The sequence below is a fragment of the Protopterus annectens genome, chromosome 7.part0 (genome assembly GCF_019279795.1).
Source record: "Protopterus annectens isolate FY-2018-M chromosome 7.part0, PAN1.0, whole genome shotgun sequence".
NCBI classification, from domain to species: domain Eukaryota; kingdom Metazoa; phylum Chordata; order Ceratodontiformes; family Protopteridae; genus Protopterus; species Protopterus annectens.
Window position 1 is genome coordinate 1,992,539,345 of NC_056739.1, and position 24,256 is coordinate 1,992,563,600.

Here is a 24,256-nt window from a genome sequence, read left to right on the forward strand (position 1 = left end):
AAATGTTACCATAACAGTAGCTGTCCTTCTCTTCACTGTTGCAGTATTCCTTACATAAGGGATCTCCTGCCAAAGATAGCCAGACATCTGGCCAGTATACCAAAGCCTTTGGTATTTATAGATGCAGTATGTCACACATATGCTCCCCACACAAGGCATAGGGTATAAAGGTGACATACGAATGCACACACTTCAGAACTGAAAAGCCCCAAGAGGAACAGAATGCCCCTAGGGACTCAGAGGAACATGTGCATCCAGAAGGAGAAGAACCCCTCGGCCAGGAGGGCAAGGAGGACAGGCTAGAGCAGAGAGGCAGGAGGGGATGGAGCAGGGATGGAGCAAATACTGCAGCAATGAAGAGAAGGACATCTACTGTTATGGTAAGATTTTACACAACTGTACTATGTCCTTCCATGTCACTGTTGGAGTATTCCTTACATTAAGGAGAGTACAAAAGCTCAAGAAGAAACCCATGCAGGATAGCCCTGGGAAAACCAGCTGTAGCCCTGGAAATAACATCCAACTTATATTGCTTAATGAAGATATGGACAGAAGACCAAGTCGCAGCCTCAAGGATGAATTGGTATCCAGCCCTTTGAAAAAAAGCACCAGAGGAAGCAACAACTCTGGTCGAATTAGCACTTACTGAAGAGGAAAGACATTTGCTATGAAAATAATAACAAAAAGAAATGGCTTTAGAAAGCCAGAAAAAGATGTTCTGCTTAGAAACAACTAAACCCAAAGATCTGAGATGAAAAGAAACAAAAAGCTATTCAGATTTGCAAATAACTTTGTTTATCCAAATAATATCCAAGATGTCTATGCAAGACCAAGGCGTGAAGAACCTTCTCACTGGCAGACTGTGGAGACGGAAAAAGGAAGGAAAATGAATAGACTGTTTAAGGGACAACTCACTGACCACCTTAAGCATGAAGGAAGGATTTGTATGAAGAGATAACCTGTCCGTGTGAAAAATTAAGAAAGGAGGAACAGTCATGAGAGCCTGAAGTCCAGAAACCCTCTTGGTCGAAGTAAGAACCAAAAGAACAACAGTCTTTCAAGTACATTGTTGCAAAGAAGCTGAAGGCTCAAAAGAAGCATGAGTCAGTTTTCCAAGAACAAAGTTGAGGTGCCAAGAAGGTTGAATAGGCATCCTGGAAGGCCTGATGTAAAGAACACCTTTAAGAAACTGTTTGACCTCATTTGTTGAGGCCAGAGGAACATTCAAGGGCATACAAGCAGAAATTGCTGATAGGTGAGCTTTAACTGAAGAATATGCCAACCCAACATAGAACAGATCACACAAATAAGGGAGGACTAGCAGAACCTCCGCAGATAGAAGATCCTGATGGCAAGAGAGGCACCAGAAAGAATCTATCTTCCATTTGGACAAATATGATTTCCTGCTAGTGGACTTCCTGGCCTCCTGCAGGACCTGAAACGTCCTAAAAAAAAATAAAGTGTCTAAAATGGATTAAAACCCTGTCACCCTCAGCATCAGTTAGAGTGGACAAGTGAAGATGGATCAGAAATCCCTTGTCTTATGTGAAAAGGTCCACCAGGTATGGTAACTTTTGGTGAAAGAAGGGAGAAGCCAGTGCTGTCTGGGCTAAAAGGGAGTCACCAACAAGGTTTTGGGAGATTCCTGCCTGTTCATGTGCAAGACTCTTGGAAGCAGAGGAAGGGGAGTGAAGGCATACAGAAACATCCCCTTCCAAGGAAAATACAGGGCATCCACTTTCCAAGCCAGATGACTTGGGACTGTGGAACATAAAAGAGGAAGTTGTCTGTTTAGAGGGGAGGCAGAAATATCTACCTGATGAATACCCCATTGATGGATAGTGTCCAGGAACACATCCCTGTGAAGCATCAATTCATGAGCTTGTGTTCCGGACCTGCTCAAAGAGTTTGCCACTAGACTTTGCTCTTAGGGAATGTAGAGAGCCTGAAAAGTCACTTGATACTGGGCAGCAAGATTCCAGACCTGAGGAGCTAGCCTTCAAAGGAGGTAGGACATTGTACCTTCTTGCTTGTTAACATACCACATCACTGTGATATAGTCTGTGAAAACTGTGAGGGGTCTGGGATGAAAGAGGGTATGAAACGCATGAAAAACCTGAAGAGCCGCCCTCATATTCTTCATGTTGATGTGATCTAACCTCTAATGAAGAGGCCAGAGACCCTGAACCTTGAGAAAGCTGAAGGAAGCTCCCCACAACTGTCTGATGCATCTGTAAAGAGCTCTTGAGTCGGGACTGCAGACTGGAAAGGAAGCCCCGGGTTGAGAGAAATTTGATGAATACACCACTGAAGCTCAAACTTGAGATAAGGAAGGAAGGAAATTAAGAAGTCCAGGGAGTGACAGTGTTGAAGCTGAAGCCATACTGACTTGAGGTACCACTGAAGCTTTCTCATATGGAGCTTGGCCACAGGCAACATGGAAATGGTGGAAGCCATAAACCTGATACCCTGAGAAGGTCCCTCCCCATGACTGAATCCAAAGAAAGAAGAAACTGGAAAAAGGCAATCATAGACGAGGCTTTAGAGGCAGGCAGAGATGCCAGCATGGGGATGGTCCGGATCCAAGGAAAACATGATCCTAAGAAGGAGTCAAGACTGATTTTTGAAAGTTTATGGTGAAACCCAGGCTCTGCAGCAGGGAAATAGTAAATTGGAGATCCTGAAACAGAGACTTGGGGGATGAAGCTCAAATGAATAGATTGTCCAGATAAAGAAAGATATGAACCTTTCTCATTCGGCAAAAAGTAATGACAGGAGCAAGGCATTTGGTGAATACCCTTGGGGCAGTAGAGAGGCCAAAGGGCAAAGCAGAAAACTGAAAATGCAAGGAAGAAACAGAAATGCAAACATTTCCTGGAAAGGGGATTGATGGGGATATGAAGGTATGCATCTTTGAGATTAAGAGAGACCAGAATGGCCTGGGGAGGAAGAAGAGGAAATAAAGTTTGGAGAGACAACAACTGAAAGGAGGGGACCTTGAAAAAAGTGTTGAGCTGAGAAAAGTCCAGAATTGGTCTCCAGGTGTCCTCCTTCCTAGGAATAAAAAAGAAACACCCTTAATAGGCAGGTGGCACAGCTTGAATGGTGCTCTTGGTCAAATGAAGCACCTCTGGGAAGAGAAGAAGCTATTCTTGAGGAAGTTGAGGAATGTCCAGAAAGAGAGGAAGAGATTTACAAACCATGAAATACCCTGGTGGATAATGGATGGAACCCAAGAGTCTGTTGTGATCCTTAACCAGTTTGGAAGGCGCAGGGAAAGATGAAGGGATAAGGGAACCTGGCTGAGGGAAAATGGAAGGAAATTCTCAAATGGAACCTGGCTTCTAGGTTTCTGGGAAATAGGAGTCTGTGTAGATTTAGCAGGAGGCACACATCTAGAACCATTTTTACCCTTGGGTGGAGGACGAAACTGTCTATGAACAAAAGCAGATTTGGAAGGGTAATTCCTCTAAAACTTTGGAACAGGAGAAATAAAATTATGTTTAAACTCCTACAAGGTTTTGCCCTTATCCTGGAGAGATTTTAAAGTTCAGCAGCAGCACCAAAAAGATTTATATTATCCAAAGGAGTATCCAATAATCTGACCTTAATGTCATCAGGAAAAGCCTGAAGATGAAGCCAAGAGTAATGCCTTATAGCGGAACCAAATGCAGTAGCCCTGGAAGTAGAATCATAACTGCATTTAATAGAGTGGTGGGCAACTTGAGAGGTAGAAGCCAACAAGGAAAGGGACAAAGAGGTCCCCTCAGAAGCAGGAAGATCAGAAATCACCTGAAAAAACTTGAGAAAGGAGGGCTAAAATATATCTGGTTATATGAGTCGGGTAATTAATAGCCCTAAAAGTCAGGGCGGCAGCAGTGTAAACTTTTTTGCTCAGTCTCTCCATGGCCCTGCTAGCCTTATCTGAAGCAAACAGCTTGGCAGAGGGCAACAGCTTGGAGGGTTGTCAGAGGAGACAGACAGCACAGAAGTATCAGCAGCAGGGTATTTACACAGAAATTTACAGTCATTAGGCACCTTGTAAAATCTGACAGATTTCTTATGAGCTGGTGGCTGAGAATCAGGGGCTACAGAAGCTGCTGAAAAGGTGTCCAGGAGGAAAAGCTGAAGACTTGTGAGACTCCATCGGGAGGAGCTCATAGTACCTGTTCTGGATATCAGAAACCTGTACAGGAAACAGTGTCTCCAAAGGAGAGTTCCTGTAAAGGGGAATCTGAAGTAATAGAATTATCTTCCTCTGAACCATAGTCCAAAGGGGAAGGTATCTGAGGAGAGTAAGCTAACTACTCTTTCCCCAAATGCTAATCCTCATAAGAGGAATCCCGCTACATAGATCTTTTAAGAGGAGTGGAAGACCAGGGAGGGGTAGGCACAGAGACCCCTTGATCATGCTTTAAAGCCATTAAAGAGTTAAACAACACCTGAGTAAAATCTTGCCATTTTCTTTGGAGATCCTTAACTGCAAGGGAATTATGCTTGGTCTTTTGTTTCTTTTTCTGCAGGATGTCCGCACAAAAAGCCTTGGGAGGGTTGGATCCTTGTTGACACTCAAGCATAGAAGGGATCTCTTCCCTCACTAAGAGCTGCGGATTTCTTCTCAGTCCCTCAAATATAATCAGCTGAGGGTCCCCCTCAACGTCTAGAGCAGAAGTTTGGAAAGTCTCTGAGGATGTGCTTGAAGTCGGATCCATACAGGCCTTCGATGGGGTCACAGAAGAGGAATCCGAAGCAAAGACTGGATGATCCTCTGGGCTTTCTCTAACTTCAAGAGAGATGTCTGGGGGAGGATGGACAGCAGCTGTATCAGACCAGAGTTCTTTGGCCTTATTTTTGGCTGATGGCGGACCCTCGGGATGGGAACACCACCATAGCATCCTGAGCCAACAGCTTAAGACATCGTTTTTCAAGGTAAATAAACAAGGAGGAGAGGTGACTGCATAGGGTCTTGGGGAGAAATGCTTGGCAGATAGAACACTGCGTATGGTCATGAGAAGCACCCAGTTAGTAGAGACACTGGTTGTGACGATCTTTATGGGGAATCTGCCTCCCAAACTGACATTTTCCCTTTCTGGATGACATGAAACAAAACAAGGCACTTATCTGAAAAATGGCTCAGTAATCAGCACAGTAGAAAGGCATTCAGACTGACATTCATTCATTGCATTCGGACTGGAGGCTAAGAAGTTTTGAAGTGTGTGCCTCCATATATCACCTTTATGCCAATGCCATGTGTGGGTAGCATATATATGTGTGACATATAGTGCCTGTACATACTAAAGTCTTTGGTATACTGGCTGGATGTTGGACTAACCTTGGCAGGAGATCCCTTATGTAAGGAATACTACAACAGTGATATGGGAGGACAACTTTAAGAAATCAGACCAATTATATATTGCATTCTCTAAATCAAGGCTGGGACAAGGAGTTTCAAAGAACATTCTTTCAAGATGGCCATCAAGCTGTATATCCTTTCCTTATGAAAGGTTAGGTCTAAACCTCTCTAAAAACCCAAAAGCTCATTCCACAAAAGCAGTCCCAGCTTCTGCAGTTTATCGACATCAATTTCTGATTAACAAGATTTGTGCAGCTGCAACTTGGTCTACAGTGCATACCTTTTGTCTCACTATAAACCGGATGTACAATCCAGAGCTCATTCCTCTTTTGACTGTGCTGTTTTCAGGAACACCCTTCCATAAGTCCATATAGGAAATCATCTAGCTAGGGATTCTGTCCCAAAGGTTGAATTAGACAAAAGTGAACAACATCAGATGCGAAAGTTATGTACTTACTCTAATGACAGATCCATATGTCCTATTTTTGTTGGTTCAACATCGCTCCTGCCATCCCCCTTCCAAATTGTCACCATTGGCTCCTTGGAAAATGGTAGCATCTGCAGGAGTCTGTTTATCTCTAACCTTAGTAGGTTGGTTATTATACTGCCATTATGGTATGCTTTTCTCCTTTATCTGTCTATATTTTTTTTATTACTTATTATGTATATTTTTGTTATATGGGCCAAGTTGGATTTGAAGTATTTTAAGAACTGAGAGTGAGTTATGGGTAAGGAAGGAGTCAGAGCCATGGATCTACAGGTTTGAATTTGCCAAGGCTGGATTTGAGTCAAATCCGAGTCCCAAAGTGTGAACTGTATGAAAATAGGACAACACAAATCTAACGTTATGGTAAGTGCATAACTTTTGTTTTTATAAAAATAAGTGTTTGGGCTGTGCTTTTACAGTTTGAATGTGTGTTTTTCCATGTTTTACTGTTTTTAACACAATTAGAATGTTTAATTGTTTCTGAGGTAGGTAGTAAATGTTCTATGATATTTATGACTAAAAGTTTAAGGTCTGGTGACACAAGTTTCAGAATGCTGCTTATATTTACTAGTTTGGGTAAGAAAAATTGTACTTGTCATTTACTAATGAATACTTAGCTTCTACCATTGTTGCTGAGTTTACTGTACCAGTAATCTGGTTTCTTATCTGACTACAGTATGGGTTATATTCCTCGTTCTGCTGCTTCCACTCGTATCAAAAAATTAAAGAAAAGTAAAATTATTGCCTCACCTTTTAGTTAGTGACTCTGGCATGGCCAAAGACAGTTCTACAGTTCACTTACCTATTTCCTCAACTCCCTTTGGTGTAGCTGCAATGCCCACTATCAACAGGGGGTTAGACACATCCTCAGGGGCTTTTCCAGTACCTGTTACATATATGGGAGAACTAAACACTGGGTACAGGAGTTGTTTGGGAAAAGACACCTCTTGCCAGGGACAGTAAGCTATCCTCTGACCATACTCCTAGTAAGGATAGTCCAAGAAAAAAAGAAACACAAACTTAATTACAGGGCAGATGATCAGGTTGTTTCTGTATATAAGTGAGATGTCATATCTTTGGCAAGAGTTTTTTGCAGTCAGTCAGTTATGGGAGGGGGGGGGGGCTTGTTTGCCTTTTCACTCTTTTAATGTGGACATTGCCAGAGTACAATGTGTGTTTTCAGAAGATTAGTATTATTAATCATACACAAGTTTTTTTTTCCTTTGCTGAGACTGTTGCTAGACTCTGGGATGGTTTTGCTTGGGAGTAAACAGGGACTTCCCCAGAACTGGGCAGATTTTAGGATTAGAGGACAAGGTTACTAACTGTGCACATATTCCTCCCATTTTGTCAGTTCTTGGACACCTTTTAAGCTGCGACCAACTCCTGAATAAATGGCTGCAGTACCAAATAAAAGATGATAACCAGCATAGGGTCTCTCCACATTATAAATGTCTTTATTCTCGACTGTCAGCTCACCTTGCTGCAATAACTCCAGCAAAAGTTAACAGTAAAATGTTGGCTTCCTGTAACTCAGTACCCTCTGATAAGGAGGGCAAGTGGTTAAACAAACAAGGTTAAGGGACTGTGTGTTTTTACTATGTTAGCCTTTAAGATCATGAATTATCAGGGCTTTATGTGGAAGTTAGTGTTAAAATGTGCTTATAGTATGGAACAATTTGCTGCTTCATTGCTTCCAGTACGCAGGTCATGTTTTAATCAGATTTTCTAACTTGACTCAAGTTTCTAAATGTGTTCTGAGAAGTGTAATTTGTAGTACTTTGTTTCTAGAGCTTCTTCTATGTTGAGAAGATTTGTTTGGTTGTGTAATCAGAATTTTTATGATCATTTGAAGTCTGATTTTTTTAATTCTCCACTTAGCCTGGATCTGGTATTTGGGCCTACCGCTATACAGATTCTGAAACAGTGAGATGACAGAGGTAAATTAATGCATGGATTCTCCAAGATTTATCAGGGATCCAGGTTCTACCCTAACAGTACCAGTTTCCAGTCCTTTAGAGGGCAGAACAAACAGAAAACTTAGCCTAATAACTAGCAGCACCCCCCGCCAAAAGAAAAAGAGAGGATAATTCTTCCAACTCAAATAACATTAATATTTTTACTAAAAAGGGTCGAGCTCCGGCTATTGAATGACTGTACCAGGAATCTGATTACTTTACCCACACCCCCTGCCCCAGTTTCCCTACCTCTCTCACAGTGATTGACCCTCATTCCCTCAGCTGGAATTCAAACAGTTTTAGACAGATGGGTGTTGAAGGTGATTCAAGAAGTATTCACTTGGAAGTGGGTGGACTGTCCTCTTCTTTTCAGAGAATTCCATCACATCCACCAAACCAGATCTGCCTGTTTCAACCAGTGCTACAACGTATGTTAGAAGCAGGGGCCATAGAATTAGTACTTTGTAAATTATATGGGCAAAGACTTTTATTCCAGGATATTTTTGGTACCAAAGAAGAATCACATGTGGAGATCTATGCTTAGTCTGTCTTTTATCCACCTCTATGTGAAAGCTCCAAAATGCAAGATGTTAACCGTACAATCAGTCCTTGCACTGTTTCCAGTCCATTGTCTTATGGTAACTCTGGATCTCAATGATGCTTACCATAAGACAATGGACTCGAGAGAAATAAATCATCTAAATAAGAAAAAATGTGGATGACCTGCAATCTGCAGTAAGCCACCATTTCCTGAAAAAAAATGCGAGCAATGGGTACCATTGCTCGCATTTTTTTTCAGGAAATTTCTAAGGTTTGCTTTATGTGGATCACATTTTCAGTACTCAGTCTAGCCCTAGTTGTGGCTTACTGCAGATTGCAGGTCATCCACATTTTTTCTTATTTAGATGATTTATTTCTCTCGAGTCTTCTCTCAGATGTTTGGAGTCTTCAACAAAACTGTCCATCTGCCTGTCACTTCTTGTTTTTCACTTCAACCTACAAAAGTCTTGTCTCACACCTTCTCTCAAACTTTTCTTTATCGGGTGACTAATAAATACTCTCAAGCAAAAGACCTTTCTTCCAAAAGAATGGGTAATAACTCACCAGCAGATCTTTCTGAGTTTTTTTCAAAAACTTCAAGATCCTGCAAAATAATTTCTCAGTGTTCTAGGCCTCATGGCATCCGTGATCCTGTGATATCACTTGCCAGATTACACATGTGAAAAATCCAGTGGTACCTGAAGAATTCCTGGACTCGGCATCTGCACCCCTTGGACTTTCATATTCCCTGCCGGGGTTTGTAAGGCAAGAATCATAGTGGTAGAGGGATCAGATGTCTCTCAGTCTGGAACTTCTTTTCACTCTTCCGTCCCCAGTTCAATCTGTCCAGACTCTTCAGATTATGTTTGGGATGCAGTTTCCATGGGAGTAAAAGTGCATGGTCTGTGGGACCTTTCAGTAGGACCAAAGCACATATAACATCAAGGAAATGCCAGCAAGAATTCATGGTTTGATTCTCTCCACCATCTGTGGTGTCCGGGCAATTTACAGGTGGTTACAGACAACAACGCAGTGATGTGATATTTCAGCAAACAAGGGGGTACAAGGTCATAACCATCTTTGCTGGTTGGTAGTGATAACTTGCATTCTGTAACTCTTTTGCCAGAGCAAAACATTGTGGCAAACACTCGATATATACTGAACAGACCCACATTAGTGGAAACTCAATACAGGCATGTTCTAGGACTTGATTCAGATGTGGGAGACACCTCAACTAGATGTGTTTCCTCCTTACAAAACAGACACATAGAAAAGTTCTGTTTGAGATATCCTTGCAGCGAAGCACAGAAAACAGATGCTTTGTCATTCCTTTGATCAGGAATGGTACTATATGCTATTCTACCCTTTCCAGTGATTTTCAAGGTACTTCTAAAGATTCAGAAAGAATTTCTAAAAATCATTGTGGTGACACCCTTTTGAGCCAGCCAGAATTGGTTCCCTTCTTATGGAATTGGCCAAGGGCAATTACCAAAAGTTTTCTCAGACTGGATCTACTTACACAGCACAGTGGAAGTTTGCTACACCCTGACATTGATCGACTACAACTGCCAGCCTGGATGATTCAATTTTAATACCTTTAGGCACCTTTTTTTCATGACAATGGCAGCAGGTACTAAAAGAGTTAAGAAAATGTGCTGCAAGAAAGTCTTATTTTGGCAGATGGAAGAGACTTTCTTGTTGGAGCCCTGCCAGTCATAGAGGTCCCAAAAGAGAAGTAGCACCTCTGGATCTCAAATATTTGTGTAAACTACTTAAGTTCATAAGGTATATATGAGGCTAATGTCCTCCTGGGCCTTTATAATCCTAGACATGCAGTCCAACCCAATTGTGTTCCTATGTATCAAGGGCATTTATTAGGAGGGATTATGTTAGTTAGAAAGTTTCTAGAGGTCATGTGTGTCAGGGGGAGTATGTTAGTTTGGTCACTACTGTCTGCTTCTGACTATCAGACACATGGGGGCCAGACATGGGATAAATTTTGGATTTCCCATCCATTGGTCAAGGTTATGCCTAAATAGGGTTAGGAATGGACTCTGCTTCACCTGTTCCAGAGGATGGGGATCCTCTGAGACACATATATGTCTCAACGTGTTTTATTTATGTCACAAGAAAAATATAAATCCTTGGATCTAGTGGTCCTGATGCTGTTCATTTTGTGGATGTACAAAAGGTCCACCAGAACTGGATCCGAGGATGCTTTATATGCCAGACATAGCCTCTCAGTAACCTGTAAGAGACAGACTATAGTGATAGGGCTTTAAGGCAATCCATGTTTGGTTTGACAGTGTGTTTGTACCCTGAATTCTCCTGGTAAAGAAACTTTGTGAGCATTCTGACTGTTACATATATCTAGTCAAGTTCACGCCAAAGGGAGCATTATGCTCAATAATGGGTCTGATAAGGGGATGCATTAAGTGGCACTGTGACTTCCTTGTACCTGAATGCCATGCCCTTACTTATACGTTGGGCAGCATAGAATGATTTTTTACTACCTTGGCCACATGTTGGTTAAAGGTGAGATTACTGTTTATGGAAGTTCCCAGATCCCTGATTACTGAGTCAGCTCTTAGGGGTGTCTTATGGTGAAGTAATTAGCCCGGGTGGAAGTTTTCCTAAAAGGGACTAGAATGCATTTCTTGGCATTGAGTTTGCCTGTAACTTTGGCGCCAGTCATTTATTATTGTGTTAGACCCTTTTGTGTGATTTTCATGTCATAAGGGGAATGTGTGATAGCTCCCAATGTGCAGTCATCTGCGAACTTAGTCAGCCAAAGGCCCTTGACATTAGAATATACCTGCAAGAAGTAGATGCCAAATGGGAGTGTTCATGGCACAGAGCCCTGAGTTACCCCACTTTGAGTGGTCTCTTAGTGGAGGTAGTATCAGGTAGTAGCACCAATTCTGACTTCTTGGGTCTTGTCTATGAGCCAGCTAGCAGTACAGTGAGTTATGTAAGGGTTTATGCCCAATTCAATGAGTTTGTCAACTATACCACAGTGGGGTGTCATATCAAATACTTTAGCCAGGTCCAGGTAGGTGGTATGCACCATTTTCCCCTTATCCATTGCCTTGATGACCTCCTCAAAGACGTCCACCAGGTTTAGTAGGCATGACCTTCCCTTGACAAAGCTAAACTGGGTTGGGTCCAGTATCTGAAGGTTGCCTATGTCTTTGTTGATCAGGTCCATGACAATTCATTGTATGGCTTTGCATGTTAGACCAGTCAGACTAATAGGTCTGTAATTTCCAGGGTCAGTTGATGGTCCCCCCTTGTGAAGGGGGATAACCATTGCAGACCTCCATGCTCATGGTACAAATCCTGTTTTGAGGTTGTAGTTAAAAGAGGAAAAGTTGGCTTATTGTATGCTTCCATCAAGGTGCATCTTGTAGCCATCTCACCTTGCCTGCCACTGGAGCCCCTTCTTTCATCTATGTTTGTGGTCAGTTTCTGAAGTGTTGCACATGAAACCTCTTCACAAGCAAATTCCTCCTCCATGAGATGTTGGTTTTGTTGTAGAAAAACTGACCTCAAATCCCTTTGAACTGTCCTCTCAGACTGACTTGCAGTTCATCACTTGGAAAACTGTTTTGCTTGTTGCTATGACATCTGCAAATTGAGTATCTGAGTTGTTTGGTCAGTGAACCCTATCTGATTTTCTACAGGGATAGGGTCGCATTGCATACTAATCCTTCATTCATGTCTAAAGTTGAGGAGTTTACTTTGAATCAAGCCATCAATCTCCCAGTTTTCTTCCCAGAGCCAAAAAACAAGGGAAAACTGATTCTACATACATTGGATGTGAACAGACAGCTCAGGTGCTACTTGACAGACCCATCTCCTCTAGGAAGGCAAAACAGTTGTTTCCTGTGGCAGGACTAAGAAAGGCCAACCCATGCCTAAACAGATTATATCCAGATGGTTGTACTCTGCTCTGCTATTGTTTTTTGCTGTTCCCACCATGGTATAGGCACATTAAACCAAGATCTTGACCTCTTTGATGGCATACTGGAAAGGAGCGTACTCTAGAGGCAACAGCTTGGTCCTGTCTTCTTACCTTCACAAAGTACTGTAGACTTGATTCCTTCTCTAGGTAAAAGACAGGCTTTTCTAGGACCATTCTCCAGGGGCTCCTGGACCTTAACTTTCCTCCTCCCAGGTAGGGTGAGCTTTGGGAAGCTACTCATAGGCTGTTGCAGCAGTGAGAATGAAGATCATCGTACAGTTGTACAAATCCTACTTACCCATAACAGTAGGTGTTCAAATTTCTTAGGTGCTGCAGTAGCCACAGCCACTCACCATCCCTCTTTGTAGGTAGTTGAGGTAGGATACAACTTCCTTTGCTACAGTTACTGTTGTTTGAATGATTTTTATGCTGATTATTGATTGTTGGTCTTTGGTTCAAGATGAATCTTCCTTTCTTGGGGTGGTGAAATCCTGAAGATTTACTTCACTCTGGTTGCTAATGTACTTTCAAAAAGGCTGTAGCCTATCAGTAGCCAGAGTGAGTGAAATGAAGGGGAATTAGAGCTTTGGCAGGCTGGCCAGTTGCTGTGTCTTTGGCAGGGCACAAGCCTATAGGCCACTGCAGCAGTGAAAAAATTTGAACATCTATTATTATGGGTAAGTAGGGCTTACACAATTGTACTTTCTCATCTGTTTCAGAAATGTGCCAGCTGTAGACATCCGCATTTGAATATTTTTCCACACATTCAGCAAGAATCTTTCCTTGTATGTGACCTTAGCACCTAGACTTTCCTTTTGGAAAGATGTGATACAAAAAAAAATATTGCACTAGTCTTTGCCTAATGGACATCACTCTTTTATTTGCTGTACCTCTCTTTATGTAGGATAGTATTTGGTATTGTATTCTAATAGCAATTACTTGCTGCTGGATAGAGCCCTTTCTAAGAAATGTAACTTTTACAAAAAAATGCATAGCTAAGGCTTCCCTTTTCACATCCATTTTGTTGTTTTTCATTACTCAGTTGTTCTTTGAAGGAATGTGATCCTGGGATCTTTGAGATGGTGCTTTTTTCATTTTTGTTTTACATCCAGCCTCAGTCCATTATGAGCCTATGAATCATTCATGCACAAGACTGCTGGAAGCATGTTGTGTTGTAAGCTGGGCCTTTACCCACATACTTGGTTTTAATTACCTGCTTCAAGAGCTTCTCTCAAAGATCTACCATTACTGACTGCTTTTCCAAGCATTTTTTTTTTTTTATTTTACATTTGTTGACCGGGATAGTCCGACTGGATGCATGTCCATTTTCAGTGGAGGCCCGGGGAGAAAAGCTCCAAGGGTAAGCAGATAAGCATTACATAATACCAGCATTACATATTACAGACAGACTATTTACAGTGATTACATAAGTAAGCAAGTTAAACAAGTTCCACAGGTTAGAGTTAATCCCGAGCATAAATCAGGATTAAATTAAATTACACAGTAAGATGGTTAACAGATTTTTACACATTCTAGAGAGAGTTAGCCAGGCTTGATACATTGACATAGCCAGTTAAGTGCCAAATGTTGTTAGAGTCTAGTTTTAAATTGACCTAAGGTAGAAAGTAAGGTAATATCAGCTGTAAGAGAGTTCCAGGGTCTACTTAGAGTTTGCAAAGAGAGAGTCACCGGCTGTGTTATTAATTTTGCTAGTCTGAATTAGTAGTTTGTTAGAGGATCGAAGCGGTCTAGGATTGTTACAGTGGGTGATAACATTTTTAAGTGCAGGAGTATTGTCCGGATTATAGAGGATTTTATAGGCCATAATCAGTTGGTTATACTGGATTAGGCTGGGTAGTTCAAGCCACCCAAGCTGATTTAGATTGATGCAATGATGTGTCCAAAAAGGCAGCCCAGTGGCAAACCTGGCGATGTGGTTGTAGCAAATTGAGAGTTTGTTAAGGACAGTCTTGTTTAAATTTGAGAGTAGAGGGGATGCATACAGAAGGGTTGAAAGGTGAGAGCGAGCTATGGCAATTTTAGCTGGAGGGGTTAGGAAGGCTTTTATTCTGTAAAGTGACCCTAGTTTTTTATTGATGGTTTTGATAGTTTGGTTAACATGTAGGTCGAATTTTAGATTATTATTATTTTGTAGGGGGGTCAGGGGAGATTATTGTGCCATCATTGAATTTATGGTAAAGGTGAAAACGCTAGACCTACGTGTTGGTGAAAATAACAGCATTTTCGTTTTTTTGGGATTTAGGATCAGACGACGTTCAGAAAGCCAGTTTTCTGTTGTATTAAAGGTGGTCTGGGTAGCTGACCATAACTCTATTGGAGATGTGGCCGAGCAAATCAGAGTAGAGTCATCAGCATATTGGATACAGCTGACTTTTGGGATGACGGTATAAAGGTCGTTAATGAAGATGGAGAACAGCAAGGGCCCTAGTATAGAGCCTTGTGGTACTCCAAGGGTGTTAGGTAGAAGATTAGAGAGTGTGTTCTGCCAGAGGACAACCTGCTGTCGACCATTCAGGTAGGATTGAAACCACTGAAGGACTCTAGTATCTAGACAGAATGTTTGCAGGGTGTGGATTCAAAGCTGGTGATCAACCATATTGAATGCCTTGGAAAGATCCAAAAAGAGGGCTGAGGATATATAATTATTGTTGCGATTATGGTTTATGGTGTTGGTAAAGGCTAGGAGGGCTGAAGTAGTGCTGTGATGAGGACGGAAGCCATGCTGAGTGTCTGCCATAAGGTGATTCTGGATTAGGTGGTGCATGAGTTGTCTATGAATACATTTTTCCGTAATCTTTGCAAATGGAGAGAGTATAGCTATTGGCCTGTAATTGGAGAATTCAGTAGAGCTGCCTCCTTTGTGAAGTGGGATTACATATAGGATATTTTCCAGATGGTGGGAATTTTAGCTTCTACTATGGTTCGATTGATTAGTATTGATACGGGGTAAACAATAGCATCAGCAGATTTTTTGCAGGTAGGCATAGGTTATTGTTAAACTGTGAATGTTTGCCTATAAATTCACTGAACACTGCATCATCATTCCTGCAGTGGTCCATTAGAACCCTAATCAGAAATTTTGAAGTCTGCATTCTTAAGTACTGCAAAGTATTCAGCAGTCAGCTATTATTAATGTATATGCACTTGAAAATGAGTATTGTCCTTGGAAAAGTGACACTAAACCCTTTATTTTATCTCAGCAACTTAAATCAAACCACTGTGGTAACTAATGAAGAAAGTTTAAAGTTCCTTCAATCATGTTTTTGCTTGCTTGACAAGAAACCACACCCAACATGTTTTATTCTTTTTGTGTTCTGGTAATACTTGCTAGTTGACAACTTGCATTTCTGCATATTTAAATGTTTTTCCATTTCTTGCAAAACTTGCAGACTATGATGAATGCATCTTAATACCCATACTGCTGAACTTTGCTTCAGTACACATTACTGTTTCGTGACATTATTTGTATTGACTATGCTGTATGACTCATTTTTTATTCTTATTTAACATTTTGCTTTCATCTTTCCCACAGTCCCACCTGGGGCTGTTACCAGTTTTGTAACTTCTGTTTCAGAGCTTATTTGTTTTAAACACAGTGTTTACCTTTTCATTGGAACATTGGAAGTGCAATACTTATTCTAAAAATGACAGAAGTATGGAATTATTTTCTTCTAGGTTAATGCACCTGCAACCTCAATGTTGAAATCAGCAGCTGCCCAGCTAGCTTCGTCGTGTAGTCCTGCTACTACCACGTATATGCCTGTTCTTCCAATGCAGAAATCAACCACAATCCCTGTGGTGCAACAGCAGGTCCCAGTGAGCACTGCTGTACTTGGAGGGGTGACTAAAACCATCAAGTTTATCAAAGCTCCTGTACCTGGAAGCACCACTTTGGTGAGTATTCCATACATTTTATGTAAGTGCTCTTGTGATTTATTCAGTGCACTTAGTTAATTGGATTTTCCTTGTATGGTAGTGATATCAAACTCAAATGGCTCAAGGGTCAAATGAGAGCGAGTCTGCTAAGCTGATGACCCCCCCCCCCAAAAAAAAAAATATTTGTATAAATAAATGTGTGTGTGTATGTGTGTCTGTATATATATATATATATATATATATATATATATATATATATATATATATATATATATTATATGTATATAAAATTGTCAGTTTGAAAGATATGGGGTCATTTACATAACATTCAAAGTTTTAACTTCAGATGTTATGCAGTCCTATCTCGACATAATTTTTGCTGGATGGGTTCAGACCTGAACCTCGGCTCTGACTCGCCCGATACTAAAACTCGAGAGCTTTTACTGGCTCAAGGCTATCCCCTATCCCATGGTGCACCACGGCAATTCCCCAGATCTCGTTTGCCGCGAAAGCTTCGAGGTTGTCTTCTTACTGGCTCATTGGCTAAGTGAAATTTTTTAATATTTTTTGACTATATTTCTTCATTTTTCTCATTAATAGTTTTTCCCTTATCTGAGTGATTGCGTGAGTGTTTGCTTCCCCTGTCCCTTCCTTAAGTTAGAGGGCTGTAGTTGCCCGTTTAAATTAGATGGTCTTTCCTCTCTGTGTGCTAGTTTTTTCTCCTTCTCCCTCTATATATATATATATATATATATATATATATATAGTTGTACTATAGTTATTGTATTTATTTCTTTCCTTTCTCAAAAGCAAAATGTCAAAGGATTAAAGACAAAGAACACCGCCCTTCTGGCTTTAAAAAGTGTGATAAATGTTCTCAGAAAATGTCATTGACTGACAGTCACACCAGTTGTGTGTACCGTCTTGGAGAGCCCCATTTGCAAGAACCTGGTACCTTCTGTCATGCGTTCAACACCAGATTTCTTAATGAACGCAAAAGAAAACTTATTGATAGGGGTCTTATGACAAGTTCCTTCCAAGAACAGCTGGAACAAGGTCAGACGGTTTCTAAAAGTCACAAAAGGAAATCTCCATTGGCTCCTTCTTCGGAACCGACAAAAAAAAAATCAAAAGTGACAGAGCCGAAGAGTTCTGGCTCCGATTCTGCTTCTTCAGTCTTGGTGCCGTCTGTTTCATCGGCTCCAAGACAATCATTTCTCTCGAGACATTCACCGATCTTAGAAACAGTTTCACCAACTTTAAGATCTCCTATTTTGGAAAGGAGGAGCTCTCCATCTATCTCCACCCATTCCTCCAGGACACTATCTGATGACGATGTAGAACAGGTGATGAAGAGGCTGTAGAGCAGTTGGTCACAACCCAGCGCTGGCAAAAATTTTAGCTCCTCTGGACCCAAAGGCTTTGGATCCATTCCGTCTTCAGTCTACTATTCCTCTTCCGACTGCTTCGCTTTCGGAGTCTAATGTTTCGGGTCATTTGGTGCTGGAACCCTCTGTTCCGAGAACTCTTCCCGCTTCCTCGGACCGATAACTCTAACTTCATTGGCTCAGTCTGGAGCTGAAGGGTCTGGGAGCCGATGCTCTCTGGTTGACTCCGGAAGGGATAGTCATCCCGGGTTTTCTTCGGATCCATCCCTCCCTCTCGGTGCTTCGGCTCGCATGAGCTCGGCTCCCACGTCCACTTCAGAGCCTGCTCCTCCGGTTCGAAGTCGACCATCCATTTTCTCAGAGCGGAGGTCTTCTTCAGAGCGGGGTGGTAAGGCTTTCGAGGCAATAGAGAGAGCCTTGTCAACTACTAGAGCCCTGCCATTGGACCCGACATCCCTCCAGCAGCAGGTTACAGCCTCTTCTCCCCTGCCTGCCCCTAAGCATAGGGAACCACAGCCCCAAGAGCCCCCATAGGAGGTGTTCCCTCTTCCGAAACCTCCCCAGATTACCCCACTGGAGAGGTCCCTAGGAAGAGAGTGTGTAAGAGGAAGCATATTGACTCACCCGAGTCTGTCACTTCTGACACCGATTTGGATGAGTCAGAAGGGTCCCAAAGATCCCCCTCTGAGGATGTCTCTTTTGCGTACATCCTAAAAATCCTTAGATAGAGGGCTGATTGGAAGACCTCTAACCCTACTGAGGACGAATCAGTGTACCTTGAGGCTTTTGGTTCCCGACCTTCCACCTCCTGGGGTGACATCACCATATGATCAACTGTTAGGGGTCATATCTAGGAAAGCTTGGACCTCTCCGGACACAGTGGAACCTGTCCCGAGGAGGCCTAATAAATTTATTACTGCTCCAGAAGACAAAATCTTTCTAACCAAGGGAGTACCTGTGGATGCTATGGCGGTAGCAGCAGCCCCAAAGAAGGAGTTATCTGAGACATCCTCAAATATTCGTCCTCCTAATAAAGAGTCTAGGACGATGGATAGGTATGGAAAGCGTACCTTTTCTTCAGCGGTCTTTACCTTACGATCGCTGAATTACCTGTCCCATTTTACCAGGCTTCAAAGGGATCTCCTAAAGGAGTTGAGAAGATACCCTTCAGGGTTCAGTAGCTTCGGGATCTGCTGACAAGGTACTTTCGCAGCTCTCCACCCTTAGCTCTATTGCTAACTTCTCCATGAGGCTGATTTCTTATGCAGCTGATGGAGTGAGCAGGGCGGCCACAGCAGGAATCGCTCTTAGGAGACATTCCTGGATGCATCTATGCAATTTTACAGAATCCTTCAAGTCTTCCTTTACCAATGTCCCCTTTGATGGTTTATTTCTTTTTGGACCTCAGGTAAAAGACTTTGACCAGGTGCGAGCAGGAAGGGAAAACCTTATCTGCTGTTAGAGTCCGTTTCTCCCTTCCTTCCTTCCAGACCCTATCTCAAGGGCCAAACAGGAGGGAAAATGTGGTTCCGTAAATCCCAAAAAGGTTTCCCTCAAGCACAAGGTTAACCCTCCCCTAGAGCCAGAGGGGGAGGTTATAATGGAAGGCGCCGCGCTCGCGGCAGAGAGGGTCTGCAACACCAGGGTAATAGAGATGCTTTTTCTGATCGACCCTTTCATCACCCCTGAGGGGTTGCTTGGCTGTCTGTCTCTGGAGGCAGTCGGGGGTCATTTCTCACTGTACCCAAGCGCCTGGCTACAAATTTCTAAAGATCGATGGGTACAAAATATAATTTCCAGAGATTACCTCATTCCTTTTGTTTCTGATCCCCCTACAAATCTGTCTTTACCAGATGTACTACCCAATCAAATAGACCGTGCAACATTAGAGGTTATCTCGTTGCTACAAAAAAAAGAGTCATCCAAGAAGTCCCCAAAGAGCAAATAAGATCCGGAACTTACTCGCAATTCTTTTTAGTTCCAAAAACGACCTGGGACTGGAGATCAATCCTAGATCTCAACAGGCTAAATAAGTCTGTAAAAAAAATCGAAGTTCTGTATGATCACTCTGCAGTCAATTTTTCCATTTATTGGAAAAGACAATTGGATGTGCTCCATAGATCTTCAGGACGCATACTACCATATCAAAATGCACAGGCGCACATGCGTTCATAGGTAAGTACTAGGCTATCTGACATTTCATTTTCTTACAAAAGTGTTGGGAAACAATTGCCTGCTAAGGTAAGAGGCAATTCAACTAGAGCAGTATCAGCCTCATATGCCTTCAAATCTAAACTTCCAATTGATACCATTTGTGCAGCAGCTACATGGGTAAGACCTCATACCTTTGTCACTCATTATAAATTAGATTTGGCCTTCCAGGACAGGTCATCCTTTGGGTCCACTGTGCTAAAGAGTCTCTTTGCTTCAGCTACCCAGGATAAAAGTGCTGGGGACGCTGTTCCATCCAGCAAGAATTACAGCAAGATAGGACTACATAACATTAAGAAGTTATGTACTTACCATAATGTTACATGTTTGTAGTCCATCTTGCCTACATTCTTGCATCCAACCCTCCTTCCCCCTTCCTGCATCCTGGAGAAACTTATGGACTATACATTATGCTGTCTGACCTTGTTATAGTTGTCTGTCCACATGCCATGGATAGTAAAGCAAAATACTTTGGCTATATGTACATAGTTATTGATAGTATAATCACTATTATGTATTTAGTTACTTTCTTGCAAACAAAATCTGGGGAATTGCCATGGTGCACCATGGGATAGGGGATAGCCTCGAGCCAGTAAAAGCTCTCGAGCTTTAGTATCAGCCGAGTTGGAGCTGAGGATCTGCTCCAAACCCATCCAGCAAGAATGTAGGCGAGATGGACTACAAACATGGAACGTTATGGTAAGTACATAACTTCTTATTTTGAAAGATATGGGATCATTTACATAACATTCAAAGTTTCAACTTCAGTTTCAATTTTAAGTTTGTAATTATGTAAGCAATGTTATAGCAATTGAAGTTGAAGCATAGGATAAGCCATGCATGTGTGTGCATATTGTGGAATATTAATGCAGCCAGCATGCTATTCCTGGTCATAAAAATGGATGCTCTTCATGTTTCACTGTTGCAGTCATCACATTTGGGTTATCCCTGCCAGGGTAGCCCTCAGCAGATCCGAATTTAGCATTTCTGCGTCGGTTGCTGTCACTTGAGGACTAACATCAGGTCAGTAGTATAAAATAAGGCAGCAGATGCCATTACATCAGTCTTTCTTGCCGTGGAGCCCGAAGCAGAAGCAGTTCACACGAGTGCCGGTTGGCCGCTACCTGAGTTTTCATCTCCAAATTGAAGTTGAAGTCTTCTAAAGCTAAGTACCCCGTTGGGGATCCTTTTTTCTTGCACTAACCGATGTCAGAAAAAGTTAATAATTGTCTCGCCTGTGGAAAGCAAGTACCACACTGAGACTTCCACTCTTACTGCGTCACTTGTTTAGGCCCTGACCACGACGTCCCCCGTTGTCGCTTCTGTGCTTTGTTCAATGCCAGAACTATCCGTCGTTGGGCCCTTATTGTAGCCAGATATTTTTGTTTACAGTCTTCAAATTCTGATATGGCTTTGGTAAGCCATCCGACAGCAGATCTTCCAAAAAAACATAAAGATAAAGACAGAAACAGACCACACAGGTCCAACCCTACCGATGACGCTTCCTTTAAGCTAGTTGTCAGTCCTCCGGTACTCAGTGAGGCGCTTTTGCAGCCCCTGATGCCCACTTCTGTTGATTCTCAGGCTGCTACGGAGACCCTTTCAGAGTCCGGTATGCCACAAAACTCTTCTTCAGCTAAGGATCCTGAGGTCGTCTCTACCTTGGATGTGTCCGGAGCCACTGAGCAGGAACTGACTTTCGAGGAAGTCCTTCGCACTACCGAATCTCAACACAAACCGACGTCTTCTTTCACGACTAACGTTCTTTTAAAAGCAAATAAGTTTCTTAGGCCCAGAGTTCGAACCACACCCAAGAAACCGATGACCCACTCTCAGGTGCCTGCTACCTTGCCTCAGTCTCAAATGCTTAAAATGGTGGAAGACCTTATCATGCTGATCAGGGGAAGCCAATCTACCCCCTCAAAAGGGAAAAAGAGATCTGTCCCCTGTAGTTTTGTCTGAACAAGAGTGAGATGAATCTGACGCATCTGACTATGAAGACATGCAACCCCTCTCTGCTTATGAGGATTCTGATGAAGAGGACTCCATTCCTTCAGCCTCTCCCACAGAGGATTTTTCCTTTGGGGAAACCCTGCATACTTTAAGGGAGCATTTCCAATGGGAGAGTCAGGACTACCCTCTGTCTAAAAAGAGATTCAGGGAATTCTTAGATCTTCCGCAACACAGACCCTTGGACACCCCCCCCCCCAGTCCTGGATGTGGTGGATGATGTTTTCCTTGAATCCAATTTGACTCCTGACACCCTACCTCCTGCTCCCAGAAAACCTGACAGGTACTATAGAGTCCCTGACTCACACAAATATCTTTTTAAAAATCCAACAGCTGACCCTGATGTCATTTCTCAAGGGCCAAAAGTGATTAAAGCAACCTCTGCTAAGAATCCCTCACCCTCAGATTCCCGAGCATTGGACAGATGGGGTAAAAAAGTATACACCTCAGCTACTCTTGCTATCAGGGCACTAAATTGTCAGTTCCATATGCTGAAATTTCAGCAACATACCCTGTAACACATTAAAAAAATGTCTTCTCTTCCTGCTTGGACAGAATCTAAAGATTTATAAGTCTTAATGCATTCTGCAAGCCAAGTAACTAAACACACTTTGCCCTGTGGTTTTGATGCCCTAGAAGCTTCTTGCAGTGCAGCAGTCACTGGATCTGTCATTAGAAGACATACATGGCTTAAGGAACAACCCCTGCCAGACCATGTCAAATCTAAATTGTTGGATGCCCCCTTGCACAAAGACAACTTATTTGGCACTAAGGAAGAAGAGGTCTTAAAAAAATGGAAGAAAAGGCAAAATCTATGCAAACAGTTAAGGATTTCTTACAAGTCCAGCCCCCTAGGTTCAGCACGCATTGTCCCTCCAAGCACTGGTTCTTTCCTGCTCCGAGTAAACCAGCCCAGCCTAGGCCCAATGGAAACAGACCACCCAGACAGCAGCCCCAGGGAATGCAGAGATCAAAGCAGTGGACTACCTCCACTTCAAAACCAGGGAGTTCTAAGCCACCCCCTTATGGTAAGAATTCACAGTGACTCACCCCCCCCCCCCCCTGCCCACATTCACTTACCCCTAGGAGGAAAACTCTTATTTCACTCAAGCACCTGGACCACCATAACCAAGGACCAATGGGTTCTGAACATTGTGTCTCAGGGATACAAATTTTCCTTCCATACCCTTCCAACCCCAAAAGGGTTCCCATATCTACCACTAAATCAGTGGGCAGAGGCTCAAAAGCAAATCCTTTCCCTTCTGTCTATGAGAGCAGCAGAGCACATTCCCGCAGAACAGATAGGCCAAGGTTTCTACTCCACACTGTTTCTGATGCCCAGAAAATAGGGCACCTGATGCCCCATCCTTGATCTATCAATTCTAAACAACTTCCTGGTGATCTCAAAAGTCAAAATGAGCACCCACCAGCAGCTGCTACCTGTGGTCTCCAAGGATGCTTGGCTAGCCACCCTAGATCTAAAAGAGGCCTACCTCCATATTCCTGTCAGGGAATCATGCAGAAAATATCTCCGCTTCGGGGCAGGATCTCAACACGTTCAGTTCTCTGCACTTCTTTTTGGCTTATCTAATCCTCCCATAGTTTTTACAAAATGTCTGGCTCTGGCCATTGCATTTTGCAGACAAAGAAATATTCAAATTTACCCATACTTAAGACGACTGCCTTATTCAGGCAGACAGCCAGGAAAAGCTGCTGAAGCACCTGACCTTTGTAAAGACACTACTAACCTCCCTAGGATACACAAACAATGAAAAGAAATCCAAACAGGTGCCCACCCAAAGGATAATCTTCTTGGGAGCAAGTCTGGACACAGCATCCTTGATGGCATTCCTTACACCAGACAAACAAATTTTCCTGACAACCTACTTCTCTCAGCTAACCAGAACTCACCCATCCTTCATGCCCAAGATGGTGTCCAGTGTGGGTCTCAACCAGTCCATTCATCTGCCCACCTTCTTTACTAATCCCCAGAACAAGGGGGAAAGGATTCTTCACTCTTTAGATGTGCACAGACAGCTCAGATTCCATCTGGACAGGACTAAATCCTTCAGAAAGTCTGATCAGTGGCTGGTTAGCTTTGCTACAGGGACAGAAGGCAAAGCCATCTCCAAGCAAACCATTTCCAAATGGATATAACACTGTATCCATTTGTGCTACAAAAAGCATGGAAAGCCTCCCCCTCAAGGGGGTAAGGACACACTCCACCAGAGCAGCTTCCACCTCTGCAGCTTTCCTAAGAGGACTTCCGTGAGGCTGCCACCTGGACATCTGTTCACACTTTTACCAAGCATTACCACCTGCCTCTCTACTCCAAATGCAGGGTTTGCCTCTGCAGTCTTGCAGGGCACCTACCCAGCCTCTAGTTTCCTTGACTGTCTACACCCATTTCCTCAGCTTTGAGAATCTACCCAAATGTGATGACTGCAA

At 42.7% G+C, this 24,256-nt stretch overlaps 1 protein-coding gene across 2 annotated transcripts in view; it reads left to right on the forward strand.

Moving 5' to 3' along the window:
- LOC122807290 (host cell factor 1-like) overlaps nucleotides 1-24,256 on the forward strand; it is a 3,131,707-nt gene that overhangs the window by 1,859,334 nt on the left and 1,248,117 nt on the right. For both annotated transcript variants that reach the window (XM_044078414.1, XM_044078415.1), the window contains exon 11: nucleotides 15,999-16,217. In XM_044078414.1, the coding sequence (XP_043934349.1) occupies nucleotides 15,999-16,217 (219 nt within the window). The remainder of the gene's footprint in view (nucleotides 1-15,998; nucleotides 16,218-24,256) is intronic.